The sequence below is a fragment of the Zootoca vivipara genome, chromosome 1, assembly GCF_965207765.1.
Source record: "Zootoca vivipara chromosome 1, rZooViv2.hap1.1, whole genome shotgun sequence".
Lineage (NCBI taxonomy): Eukaryota > Metazoa > Chordata > Lepidosauria > Squamata > Lacertidae > Zootoca > Zootoca vivipara.
This window is the reverse complement of record NC_142582.1, coordinates 64,641,453-64,656,438: the sequence shown is the minus strand read 5'-3', so window position 1 is coordinate 64,656,438 and position 14,986 is coordinate 64,641,453. Positions and strand designations below refer to the sequence as shown.

At 40.5% G+C, this 14,986-nt stretch overlaps 1 protein-coding gene across 42 annotated transcripts in view; it reads right to left on the bottom strand.

Moving 5' to 3' along the window:
• Window positions 1-14,986, bottom strand: part of SOX6 (SRY-box transcription factor 6) — a 399,510-nt gene that overhangs the window by 228,200 nt on the left and 156,324 nt on the right. For 37 of the 42 annotated variants that reach the window (XM_088653558.1, XM_035119983.3, XM_060275922.2 and 34 more), the window contains one exon: window positions 4,119-4,356. The exons of the other annotated variants lie outside the window; for them this stretch is intronic. In XM_088653558.1, coding sequence (XP_088509684.1) covers window positions 4,119-4,352 — 234 coding nt within the window. In that variant the 5' untranslated portion in view covers window positions 4,353-4,356. The remainder of the gene's footprint in view (window positions 1-4,118; window positions 4,357-14,986) is intronic. 42 annotated transcript variants of the gene reach the window in all.

The window sequence follows — 14,986 nt, the reverse complement described above, 5'->3', positions numbered from 1 at the left end:
AAATTCAATATAGTATATGTTACTCTTGTTATAACTCAGAAGGGCTGCATACAAAGAATGCTGGAAATGACTTGTATAGTATTTTTTTCCAGGCCCATTTCCATATTCCACTTTCTTTTTTTAATCTCACACAGCTGCATAGGGTAGACACTCTAAAACTTCTATTCATACGTTATGATTTGGCCCCAAAAAGTAACTCTTCACATGAGTGATTTGCTCAGAAGTGCAACATCTCCTAACATGTCAGAAAGCATGCCGTGGCGACTTCAACAACAAACGATCTGTGTATCCCCAACACTTCCTCTGTGAGATGCTATGGACACATCTTCCATGGCTAAGCTTATGGACCTGCCTCTTCATGGGCAGGGGTGCCCACTGCACATGCCTCTGCCTCTGCCTCCACATCCGACCACCCACCTGGAAAGGGTGCCTTGCTGGCTGGCTGTGGAGAGTGGAACTGAACTACTTCTCTCTTGGAGGCAGCACCATTGCTGCCCGCCAGCTTTTCTCATTGATTTGTGGGTGCCCAAGCACCCACAGCCTCCTGGAGTTGGGTCCTATGGAAAGCGGGGACTGATTGGTGGCCACTCTGAGGTTCCGGACTTCACTTTCTGGTGAGATTTTATTGCTGAATTCAGTCCTAGGGCTTAGGCACCTGACTTTGGAGAATGATTGATAACTACATGTCCATGACTTTAGTACCTATGGGTTCTGCAATTTGTATTTATCATTCATAATTATTAGTCACATCCTATTTATATCTAAAGCTGCTTACAAAGAATATGCAAATTACAAAATGAAACTACAAAATAATAATAGCACAATAGCATGAAGATAACAAATCAATTAAAGCAGAACAGTCCTTAAAATCATTGCCCAACAAATCATTTAGGTCTTCTTCACACTTAAAAGAACTTCTGGATCTGTGGACAAGCAACTTTGGGAGAATTTCTGGAGTGTTTTTCCCCCCAGAGTGCCAACCAAAGAGAGATTGTTCTTAGCTAATTCCCATGTTATCAGTTGCTTACATTAAATAAACATTTTAAATGTGTTGCTGGTTTCTCAATCACTGTTTGTGGTAGGTTTTGAGCTGCTGGGGCTGTCTCGCAACCTTGAAGAAGACATTTTGTATAGATATTTCTGTAAACAGAAAAAAGTGGACATGTACAGGTTTTTGAGGTTGCTTGCAAACATCTGCAAATGCAGTTGGGGTTGAAGTGACCCAAAAATCCACATTTGTAAGTCTTGCACAAAATGATAGCTATGATTAAAAATAAATAAATAAATAAATTCAAATTTGCTGTCAGACATGGAAGATTATAACTGGACGAAATGTTCTTATAATTCAGATTTGTAAAGGGGTTTTGTAAACCTGTTGCATACTACTGGCCCTTAATAACATTTATTATTTTCTCATTCTCTGTGCTCCTTGCTCTACGCTAGGGGTGGCCAACTCCCAAGAGACTGCGATCTACTCGCAGAGTTAAAAACTGGCAGTGATCTACCCCCTTTTTTTGGTTAACGTTGTTGAGCTTTTTTTTAGGAAGGAAAGCCCTGTTTTTGGGGGTTCCGGGTAAAAGTTGTAGAGCTTTTTTGGGTTGGAACAAAACTTATAGAGATTCTTTGGGGGAGCCACAGATCTACCACAGTCATTCAGTGATCTACCAGTAGATCACGATCTACCTGTTGGACACGCCTGCTCTAGGCTAAGCATGGTAGACATGAAGATAAACAGCACCTTTAAATGTCACTTTGGCACCCCTCTAGCATTTGATGTGAATGGTTTTTAAGTTGTTTCTGCCATTGTAAGAGAAGTAGAATTGACCCCAAAAGCTGCAATAATAAAAACATCCATTTTCAATGAGATTTCTGAGGAGAGCCATTGAAACACTACATGGCAATTCACACCTCACCATGATTAAGGAATACCTGGAACTGTGGAAGACCAACACAAAAGTTTTAATGCATTTTCCCCACCCCACCCCTATGTCAGGGTATATTTGATCCCACCTGTCAATTGAAGGTTAAGTGCTGCAGTCAATCCCTAAGCTGTTGTATTTCCCCATTAGTTCAGATCTCAGCCACTTTTTCTGACTGATTGACATTTATAATTTCAAGTGACATGATTTTATTTTTTTAAAGCTTCAGGAATTCAGTTTCTGCTTAGGACCAACTACCCCTCACAGGCAGTCCTCACTTAGGTGGAGAATTATGTACAGCCTACTGGATCTCTCCTTAGGGACATGTGGTTAACTACTAATGATTTTCAGGAACTTTATCCAAGAAGGCTGGGGTATTATTCAGAAACAAGAAAAGTGAAACCAGAAAGCTAAGTCACTCGAGCAAAGTTCATGCACCTGTTTCAGAAATCTGATAATGGGAGAGTAACTTGTGGCTGTTTCAGCTTCTTGGAGGAACAGCAAGTATTGACATGAAGTTGCGTCCTACCCACCCCCTCCCCCAGAAAAAGAGAAGTAAATCTGGAGGAAGATTTGCAAATACATTGATATGTAGATTCAGTGCCACACTGTCCGTCCCCCCCATCTCCTTTTGAGTTCTTTACTATTCCTCTCTCCACTTTTAAAGAACATAAAAGGTTCAGTTACTTTTTAAGATATTTGTTTGATCACATTTAATTTTTTAAGCTCCTAACACCTGGCTTCAGGGACACATTTTTCTCTCAGCACACAGCCTGAGTAGATAGTTTGTACCTTGGGGGAACACAGCAGGTCTGGGAATCCTATTAGTTTTCTCACAATTATGGGGTGGGGACACATTTTATCCAACTATCAGCACAGCTGCTGCTGTGTATCTGAAGTTTGCAGGTTAACAATAGAAATAATTTCCCACAAACTGATATGCCACACGCAGCCCGAAAGAATGTCCCCTCAATATGTTTCATTGTGTTAACCAAGCCACTCTAGAGAGATGCCCTCCAGATAAGCACTGGGTGATTTTGTCCAAAGTCCCATTATAAGTATGAGGAATGAGAAGGAGGTGACATGACTTTTGCCATTCTCTCCTCTTCGTTGTCAAGTAAAAATTACATTATTTAATATGTTTGATCATAGGTCCCGGAAAGAAGAGTCACCTCTGCAGTGCAGGACTCCACTGGCAGGTCCGAAACCAATGAACTTAAAGAACAACACATCAATCATTAGAGTCAGATGTCTGTGGCCTGTGGCAGGGGTAATGGTGTTCTGAGTTGTGAAACCAAACTAGACATGAAGTTATCTGCATGGTGAAGGAGACAGAACTCCTATCGTGGCAATAAGATCTCATACTGGGCAAGAGGCAATTAGCTTTGCTGAGCTCAAATACACTTTAGAACAGCCTTTTCTAACCTCCAGGTTCTAGTTACAGGTAGATAGCTGTGTTGGTCTGATGTGGTCGAAACAAAATAAAAAAATTCCTTCCAGTAGAACCTTAGAGACCAACTAAGTTTGTCATTGGTATGAGCTATCTGAAGAAGTGTGCATGCACACGAAAGCTCATACTAATGACAAACTTAGTTTGTCTCTAAGGTGCTACTGGAAGGAATTTTTAAATTTTGTTTTAACCTCCAGGTGTTAGACTACAACTCCTACCTCCCCAATCAGTATGGTCAATAGTCAAAGACAATGGGAGCTGTAGTCCAAACATCTGGAGGCTGGTGGAAGCTGCTTTAGTTCCCTGAAGAAATTAGCATTACATTCAAGCGTATCAGCTCAGCCATCACTGACAGAGTCATCATCGCCATGACCACAAACACAATACAATATTGATAAGGTGAAAGGTGCCAAGACTTAAATTAGGAAATGGAAAGAAAAGGATAATAAACAGGGGCAATTTCCTTTTGGAGGTGAACTAATCCCGTGACTTCATTCAAGAAGACCTGTATACATATAAGAGGAACTGCTTAGCTTACTGACATTGGTCTCTTACGCACTGTGTCATTTCAGTTGGAAAATATCATGATTAAGAAGAAGTATCTGAAGAAGTGTGCATGCACACGAAAGCTCACACCAATGACAAACTTAGTTGGTCTCTAAGGTGCCACTGGAATGATTTTTTTTGTTATGATTAAGAAGAGTTGCCTAAAGCAACACTTCAAAGGTTGTCACAGATTTAGGACATACCATTCTATGCTGGGTTGAGATAACACTGTTCCAGTCAGCGTCTTGTTGGATTGTAGTGACTAGAGTTGGTAGCTCCTCGGAGTGAGGTTTGTTGTGCAATAGGGTGTGTAGAGGCAGATGGGAAGCCACAAGCTCTTCATTGTTGCCTTCTTCTTGCTCCTGTGATGCTAAGTCCTGGGTTGCTGCTTCCTCTCCATCAGCTGCAAATGGAGAGGTGGCCTGCTTGGAAGACATTCTTCTACAAGATAAGAAAAGGAAACACACAGATACATTCTATTAAATTTAAAGACTAGGCTGCAAATACAGCAAAAGGGGGGAAAATAAAGTCAAAAAACACATTGTGCTGCACTGTGGGAAGTTTGAGCCAGCTAGGGCTGAAGTGATTTCACCCCTGCTAGCCTTGCTCCCAGGAAAATCAGAGGATTTCTATATCAGGTTCCTATTGGAAGACCGGTCAAATGCCAGAACACTAGCAGTGGCAAAGTTTTTATCGGTGGTCACAAGAACTAATGTTTCCTACTCCGAATTTGAGTAAGATGTCTGAGTGGTTTGAGGGCGGGGTGTCCCAGCTGTGTATCGCTTGGTAACGAATTGATGGGTCTATGGACCGTAATAAAGATTGTTGTTGTTATTATTATTATTAGGGTCTACAGAGTGACTCTGTAGGTTTCAGTTGAGCTACTGCCAGATAGGCATGCATAGCACTGCAGCCTTAAAGGGTTTTACAAGCTTGTCTAGGCAGCTGGGGAGCTGGAGTGGCTGGGAAAACCCAGCCCGATGGGCGGGGTATAAATAAGTTGTTGTTGTTGTTGTTGCTACCACCTTCATAACTAATTTACCATCGTATCCCTAAACTAAGTGTGGTTTGCCAGGAGCCGGGAAGCAATATCAAAGGAATGAATTAGTGTTTACTGATGATCTCCTGCAAAAGACACTTTTCAAAAGCCTCTTATGCCTGAGTAGATATACATAGGATTCCACTATAATTGTCTGAAGTTTTCCATTTTATATTATTTATTCATTTAAAATATTTATATACCACCTCTCATTAGAACAATACCAAATCACTGTAAAATAAAATTTAAAAATGCAAAAATGCAATACAAAACAATTCACCTTCAATACAAAAAAAGTAAAAACAACACATCACAATTTCAACAGGCAGTAATTATTTAATTGATATTAGAGGCCAAGAAAACGTTGAATGAATAAATCAGCATGTTTTTAACAGTCAGCAGAAGCTTATGATAATAGGTGACTATTGAATCTCACTAGGGAGCTCATTCCACAGGCTGGAGCCACCATGAAGAAGAACCTGCTCCAAGTTGTTGTGAAATAAAGCTCTGAATGTCATAGTATAACTAATAGGGCCTCCTTCCAAGGTAACAGTCTATATTCAGTCTACATGTGGCATGTGTTCTAAGTTGGAACTTAATTGTTTTTATAACTGTAATCATTTTACTTGTTGTGTGTGTGTGTGAAGGTAAAGGGACCCCTGACCATTAGGTCCAGTCGTGACCGACTCTGGGGTTGCGGTGCTCATCTCGTGTTATTGGCCGAGGGAGCCGGCATACAGCTTCCAGGTCATGTGGCCAGCATGACAAAGCAGCTTCTGGCGAACCAGAGCAGCACACGGAAACGCCGTTTACCTTCCCACTGTAGCGGTACCTGTTTATCTACTTGCACTTTGATGTGCTTTCGAACTGCCAGGTTGGCAGGAGCTGGGACCAAGCAACGGGAGCGCACCCCATTGTGGGGATTCGAACTGCCAACCTTCTGATCAGCCAGCCCTAGGCTTTGTGGTTTAACCCACAGAGCCACCCGCGTATATATAAAATTGTATGCTGTACTGATACAACTTGCACTGGATCCTTGTGGTGAATGAAGGCAGGTATTGTATAATAAATATTACAAATAAATAAATAAGTGAGAAACTGTTCTATCAGATAACCCAATGCTAAACCCATCCAGATGGGCGGGGTATAAATAAATAAACAAACTGTCTAACAACAAGACCTTTGACTTGGTTCCGCAGACTTGGATTCAAACTAGGATCAGCAGCCAGTGCAATTCCTTTAACACAGGTGTGATATGTCCATGGTATGTTGTTCCACTTTGCAACCTAGCCACTGCATTTGGCACCAGCTGCAGCCTGTAGATCAGTCTTAAGGACAGGCCCACATAGAGTGCATGCAATAGTTCAAAATTGAGATTAACAATGCATAGGTCACTGTGGCTAGACTTTCTCAGCCCAGGAACATTTGTAGTGGCACACCAGCAGATGCTGGCAAAATGCACTCCTAGGCATCGACGTCACTTGGGTCTCTAGTGACAAAGATAGATCAAGGAGCATCCCTTACCTTAACAAAGCCTTGCTCAAGACCAGGGGTAGGCAACCTAAGGCCCGGGGGCCAGATGCGGCCCAACCGCCTTCTCAATCCGGCTCATGGACGTTCCGGGAATCAGCATGTTTTTACGTGAGTAGAATGTGTGCTTTTATTTAAAATGCATCTCGGGATTATTTGTGGGGCATAGGAATTTGTTCATTCCCCCCCCCAAAAAAAACTGAGGTCTGAGGGATGGTGGATCGGCTAATGGCTGAAAAAGGTTGCTGACCCCTGGTCAAGACACTACTGCAAGAAGAAGAATTTGGGGTAGCTGGATTAAGTTCTCATCTTTCATGTGAATTTCAGATTTAGACAAGTGAGTCCTCTGTGACTTAAAGCCAGAGAAGGAAGTGGTTGGTGCAGCCAGAATCATAATATTGAAATACCAAAGGTATGTGATTTCTCCTACCCTCGATACCATAAAGGCTCCTAATGTACATACACAGTTTTTCCTCACAACCCAAAGGTTTTTCCTGCATGTTCTCTTAATTTAAGTGACCATGCAAGAATTGCCTGTTTGTATATTTGTACAATTAAGCAAGAAAGCCACTGATCACTTGATTATGGAATGTGTTCCCCTTGCAAAACAGAATTTATAAGCCACTATCTTTGCTGCTCCAAATAAGCCCGATGATATATTTGTAGACCATAATGATCACATAAGCTATTTTAACTACAGCTAGGTAGAGCTTTCGGAGTGAGGGGGGGCATATGGCACTAGATTCATAATGCAAGAAGTCCTCTAATGTTAAATAAATAAATGATCTGCCTCTTGAAGTTTGCATTACTTGTGTTCTAAAAATCAAGTTTCTAAAATAGTTTTCTATTTCATATTGTTCCTTTGCTACAAGGTGCAAAGAATTTGGAATACAATCAAATGTGTTAGATCAATGATAAAGAAAGGTATGCATTCAAAATCTCTGCTTTATTCTAAGAAGAATATTTGATATTATCTTTTTAAGCCTTTTCCACAGAAGCAGACTCATGATAATGTTCAAAAATAATTATTTCAATAAAAACAGAAAATAAAAAATGTTAATTTATGAAGAAACAAGAAGACACTGTTAAGGTAAACTAACAGTTCAAATATATTAATGGAGACATATACCCTGTTTCTCATATTTTAAGACATACCCATAAAATAAGCCATAGCAGGATTTTTAAGCATTCAAGGAATATAAGCCATACCCCGAAAATAAGACATAGTGATAGGCGCAGCAGCAATGCCGGACGCGGCAGGAGGAGGAGGAAAAAAATAAGACATCCCTTGAAAATAAGCCATAGTGTGTTTTTTTGAGGAAAAAATAAATATAAGACATGTCTTATAATATGAGAAACACGGTACTTAGGATATTCTTAAGAAAATTTAGAATTATCTTTATTGTGAAAACTGCATCAATAACTCAAGAATGAGGTTTCCACCTTAATTACTCTTTAATAATAATTGATTTCATACCATTTCCTTAAAAATGCACAAATCAGTTAACAGAGGAAACCACATGAGCATTTTTCAAATTAGCAAATCATTAACTCAGTAGTACTGTTTCTATAGACAAATAATTACTGATTAAAGAGGATGGAAATCTGAGACTAACAGTTAAATTTACAGATCTGACACATGCTTTCATGAATATTACAGTGAAGGAAATATCAAGTGTAAAGAAAAATAATTAAGTTAATTCCAATTTAAACAGTAGTTTTTAATGTAACAGGCCAAGTTTCACATAGGATTTAACAGCTAATGCTAAATTTCTCACAATTAATGAGAAGAATCAGATTTAGTATCCTACAGTGAACAAAATGATTATTGGTTCAGCTAATCTAATTATATACATTTTAAAATAGAAGTATTACAGGCTGTTTGACATAAATCTGAAATGTATCAAAACAGTGATACCTGTTATGCAATAATAATCATAACCACCACAAACCTTACAAATAAGTTTAATGTTGACCTTTAGACTGTGAGTGCAAACCAAAGTAATGCCAATGACCAGAATGATCTGTTATCACTGTATGTGCTACACTAAACTAACAAAATAGCTGAATCCTGGAGGTTTATTTCAAACAGTCAGGACAATTTTTTCCTCCAGTTTCAAATTCTAACTACTGCAGGATATTTTAACCATTACATTAGTGTTGCAGTAACAGGATCCTAACATTAGAAAGGGATAAGTCAGGACAAATATTTGGAATCAGGGTGCAAGACATACCACCTTATTTTAAACATAAAAGCTAAATGTACACTATTCTGATTACCAGCACAGTACAATTGTGAATAAATCTCCAGTGGTTTTAAGGCAATGGTGCATTTAAAACAGTTCTTAGAAGACGATTCTATTCACTTGAGCATTCGCAGACATCTTCCAATTACAAACAGGGCTGACTTCTTCCAGAAGGAATAAGCTCTGGCTGGTTTTTTCAGTTTAAATTAATCATGACACAAACCCAGAAATGAAAATGTCTCTTAAGAATAATTCCAACTACAAACTGCACCAATGAATAACAGTGCACAATCCTAATTAAATGCAACTGTGCAGCTGTGAAAATAGGTTAAATCTGTCCAAAGCTATGAGATGGCTTTTAAAGGCTGGTTTGTTAGGGAGTGTTTTCTTAAGGAAGGCTGGGCTCTCGGTCTTAATCAGCCAATAAATTATTTCCTGCAATTACATTAAATAGAAAATTATCTTCAAATTGGGAATGTTAATTGAAAATCAAAATTCAGAGTGAAGTTTAGAAATTACATGCTGAATATAATTAATCTGGAAAGACTTCACCTCCGTTTCATAAACAGGATTTGGGTAATTCCTCAAGTGACCGTTCTAAAAGCTGCCGAGTTAACAGTGCAATTACACTGGAAACATCTTTTCTTTCCATTTCATATTTGTTTATTTATACATACATATGTCAATGTTGATAAGGACGCATCAGTAAACAACTATTCACAGATAAATACACCTTAAACAATATATCTACTCAGGATACTTAAAAATAAATGTTAAACAACATGAATTTTTTTTTATCATAATTGTGAAGTTTTGCTACAAATCTAGTATATCTGTGCAGAAACACTTATATGCCCAGCTTTTTGTTCGTATATCTATCTACACACAGACACATAATCTTCAGGATAAAACAGCACCAGATCCTGAAACTTCATAAGCTATTCCTATTTTTGTCATTGACAATACTGCACGTATCAGAACAGAGGATTCGAATCTGAGCATCATCTACCAAGAAGTGATACAAAAGCCCTATTGAAGGTTCTCTAGTTGTAGTAACTGATGGACAGACTCTCTGAATTCAGGGAAGGGCAAACTCATTTCCAACTCCCTTTCCCAAATGATTCTGTATACTGCAGACAGAGGTGAGGAACCTCAGGCCGGGGGGGGGCGGGGGGAGAATGGTCCACCCATGATGCCAGGTGAAACAACTGCCTCAGATGGCAGGAAGGTTTCCAGAAGGTTACACAGAATGGAATGCGACTCTCAGGTATTTTAAAAAAAGGGTTTCCCATCCCTGAAATATTGCAATAAATAGCTAAATTGGCATAGGTGCTAGTTATGCAGAATAAACAAAAGTCTGTTTGCATTTTATAATGCCTATAGCACCTGTCTTATAGACACTGCTATACCCTGTTTCCCCTTTTTTAATACGTAGTCATAAAGTAACCCATGACAGGGTTTTTAAGCATTTGAGAAATATAAGACATACCCCGAAAATAAGCCATACTTCCGCGCCGCGGAAACCAACCCCCACAGGCACCTCCACTCACAGAGTCACTCCATGCGGCCGGCACTGCAGAAGCACAATCAGCTGTGAAGCGGTGCTCCAAGAGCTCCGCTTAACAGCTGATCGCGCTCCCGTCTTGCTTGCTGCATCCCCGCGCTCCGCCTTCTCGTCCACCGCCATCCCTGCCGCTTCCGTGCTTGCCGCCACCGCTGGGCTCACTGCTTCTTCCTTGCCTGGCCCGGCCAAGAAGCTTGGAGCGCCCTGCAGCGGCGGGCGGAGTGCCTGAGCCAGCAGCCTCTGCCTGGCCTGGCCAAGGATGCCTGCTGCCCCGCTACCTGGAACCAGTGGCTGCTGCAGCGCCAAGCACTCAAGAGAGCCCAGCAGCGCCCTGAGCCGTAAAAAACGTACCAGCAATAAAAAAATAAGACATCCCACCGAAAGTAAGACACCCTGTGGTTTTTTTGAGGAAAAAAAGTTATAAGACAGTGTCTTAAAAAAGGGAAAGCATGGTATTTATTGTAATGAACAAAATAAAAACACCAAATACTCCTGAAATATGCTCTTTAGCTGCACTTTTGAAACTGCCTGAGCACTACATAGGGCTATGGGTGCTGTACAAACTTATGCTATTTGCACTCCAGCTGCTGCACTTTGTCCCTATGTGGATAAGAAATATACCAACTAGAGAAGAGAAGGGAGGAAGGAAGTGGATCCAGCAGGTAGACCTGCCCACCTGTCAGTCAATCAGCTGATGTCACAATGATATCTGGTGACTATTTTTTTAAAAAAAAATGCAAATGTACAGACCACAAAGTGCTGACAAATCAGCTGATTGTTGAGTTTTGTGAATCCTGGTCCACAGCGGGCCATAAAACCTGGTGATTAGCCAGGGCGGCTTTTAATCCTTAATTGATTATTTTATTCTTCTGTTGGAAGCCGCCCAGAGTGGCTGGGGAAACCCAGCCAGATGGGTGGGGGTATAAATAATAAATTATTATTATTATTATTATTATTATTATTATTATTATTATTATTACTGTACTGTACTTGTGAAGCCCCATAAAAAGTGCTTTGCAAGCCATTGCCAAATGTGATGATCAGCCAACTTTAAGAGGTTGCAAAGGCAAGCTTGCAAGGCTTTGCAGGTGCCATCTTTCAGCTGCTTATTTGTGCCTGCAAAACCCGTTCTGGCACAGCCATGTCTTTACCTGCCTCATACCAGATGTCAGATGTAGGCAGGTGCCAAATAGCATGATGTGCCAAATAGGCAGACCTGGCAAGTCTAATTAGGACCAGGGGCCAAACGTGCCCCACCGCTGAGGTACGGAATAGGCAATCTGTATGTCCCAGGTGGGAATAACGGGGGTAGAAGAAGGGATGCCTCAATCCTGACAAATCACAGACAGGAGGAGGTATGCTGTTGGAGGCGAGGGTGGTTTGGAGCCCTGGAATACCTGCTGTGACCACTTTGCAAGCCACTTTGAGGACGAAGTCGCTGGCATTTGTGGCATGCTTAATGCTATTGATGTTGATCCAGCATGCCATGAGGTATTTTATATTTTGAGCTTGGGGTTCCCTCTGTTAAACCCATGGGCAACATGGTGCCCTCACACAGACACACCCGTTTGGCTCCTGCCATGGGCCCCCTGCCTCCCCCAAATCTTTTTAGTATTTTTAAAATAAGTGTTTCTTTGCTTTGATTTACTGCAGGCTACCTGGGGGGGGGGGGATCTGAGCATCACCAGTTATGTCACTATTTTGTGTTTCAAATGGGCCATAAAGGTTAGAACTTGTTGTGTTCCAAATTTTAGCCACTGAAGCTGCTAAAGGGAGGGGCTTCTTAACCCTTTCCCCCTAATGCCATATTGCTGCCCAAAACTACTCTACACAAAATTGACAATTATACTTTTATTTTTTTTACCCAGTGAGATCAAGCCAGCTTTGGGATAGTGATTTTCAGCAGGAGTGTATTGCAAGGGGCAAGGGAGAAGAAGCCTGTTTCTTCCCACAGTGGTCTTCCCCTTCAAACTTCTTTTTGGATAATAATAATAATAATAACAACAACAACAACAACAACAACAACAACAACAACAACAACAACAACAACAACTGTTGAAAAAGAATCACAGAACCATGTGGAATAATGAAGTTCCATTCTAGTGAATAGGGCCAGTGAGGGGGAGCACAACTGGGATCTTGAAGAACTTACTAAAGTTTGTAAAAACAGGTTTATGACCATCTATATCTGGGTGGAATTTGTGGTCCTCCAGATGTGGTGGCAGTAGATTTCCCATCATGCTTCACTACCCGTCATCATTGTTGGTAGTGAGAGGAGCTGTAAATCCAGCAACATCTAGAAGAGGAAGGGTTCCCCAACCCAGATCAACATGATCCCAAGGTATTTTCTGGCCTTCTCAGAAGTACTATTTAAAAAAATAAAAATGCAAATCACCCCTATTCTAAAAGTGGTTTGACATTGTGCCACTTTTTCGTTTACCTAATATTATTTTTGTGCGTAACAAATTTATAATGACAGTGAAATCAGTTCTTTTCTAGAAGTTGTTTTTTTCCGAAAAAATTATTTTTTTAGAAAAGAATCTCTCACCACTTATAACCCCTGAAAACAGGGATTTATAATGGAAGTGCTGACACAACCCTAACTAAAGCGGCGCAAATGGTGCTGCTATAATACACAAAATCAAGTTCTATTATTCTAAACTCTTCTCACTTGTGGGGTTTTTTTTACTGTGCTCCCAGACAAACTGCTGAAGCATGAAAAATTTAAATGCAATCAAATGGATCCAATTCCACTTTCCTAGAAACAAGTGTCTACAGTGGTACAGTCGTAAAAGGAGAGGCATCCAATTTGTCTGATGCTCATTTTTAAAAATCTGTTTATAATACTGTGCAGTAGAGGAATAAGAGGAAATTACAGTCACTGCATTAAGTGACTGTCAGGAGGGATACATTGTATGACATTGAGGGGGCATTGGAGGGAGGTACAAAAGCATTGCTGTAATAAACTGTATGACACCATGCCATGCTGAGATGTGAAGGGTCCCCACAAGGTGATAGATAGATAGATAGATAGATAGATAGATAGATAGATAGATAGATAGATAGATAGATAGATGATAGATAGATAGGAAGGAAGAAGGAAGGCAGGAAGATATACAGATATGTATGTATGTAATTTGGTAAATTCTGCAAGCAGATAACCTGTGATAACCCACTCTGTGGGTTAAACCACAGAGCCTAGGGCTTGCCGATCAGAAGGCCAGCGGTTTGAATCCCCGCGACCGGGTGAGCTCCCGTTGCTCGGTCCCAGCTCCTGCCAACCTAGCAGTTCGAAAGCACATCAAAGTGCAATCAAAGTGCAAGTAGATAAATAGTTACCGCTACAGAAGTGGCTTTGTCATGCTGGCCACATGACCCGGAAGCTGTACACCGGCTCCCTCGGCCAGTAAAGCGAGATGAGTGCCGCAACCCCAGAGTTGGTCACAACTGGACCTAATGGTCAGGGGTCCCTTTACCTTTACAAAAGCATTGCTGTAATAAATTGTATGACACCATGCCATGCTGAGATGTGAAGGGTCCCCACAAGACGATAGATGATAGATAGATAGATTAGATAGATAGATAGATAGATAGATAGATAGATAGATAGATGATAGATAGATAGATAGATAGATAGATAGATAGATAGATAGATAGATAGATAGATAGATAGATATAGGAAGAAGGAAGGAATGCAGGAAGATAGACAGATATGTATGTATGTAATTTGGTAAATTCTGCAAGCAGATAACCTGTGACTCTTGCACAGAGGTTCTCTACCTAGTGTGAATTCTGCACATACAAAATTCGTCAGTAAGTTCTTTTCACATGCGGAATAGTTTGCTTGTCTGATAAAAGCTGCTGACCCAAGTAAAGACAAGACTTCACAAAAGTAATCTATATTCCGGTCCCTTTTGTGAGAAGCCTGAGCTTATAGAAACTTTCCATCCAATGTGTTTTTCAAATAATCCAAAGTGCACTTTCAGAATTCCTAGATGGCATTTGGAATTCCCACAACAAAAGGGAGAAATACCTCTAATACATTACCCAACGAATGAACAAACAGAAACAAAATTCACAAAGTCAGTAAAATGTTCTGACAAAATAATTGTGTTGTGATACTAATAGCACTCCTCTTCTTGGAAGCCATCTATTATCCCTCCTGTGGAAAGGCTGAACTGCAAAGCAATACAAAATACTGTAGGCTGTAGGAACGTGATATTGAAATCGGGTGTTTTGGGGCCTCAATCTAGCATCCTTGCCCAAGGAACAATTTGCCAGATACATTAGTCCAGGACATTTCTTCAAACCCAGTAAATATTAATACTGTTAGAGCCAGCAATGATGGCCTGTCCTCTTATCATGGTACAAACCTCACATTTCTTCAATTAACAACGTGGCCTGGACTGTTACCTTCTTTCAGCCAGATATCTGTTCTCGCTCTCTGCTTTGATTTCCATTCCTGCTCCTAGGCCTGGTTTTAAACCATAAATTTCTCTCTGCAAAGTACAGAACTCTAAAATCACCTACTTCCACTGTTGAATCAGGTTTCCTTACTAAGCTATTCAACATTAACACCTAACCACTGGCATCTGCAACATGTTGCAGCTGGACCTGGTTAAGAGTTCTGGTTCCCGAGTCTCTTTGGGTCTGATCTTTCAGAAAAGGCCTCAATCCTTCAATTAGCATCTA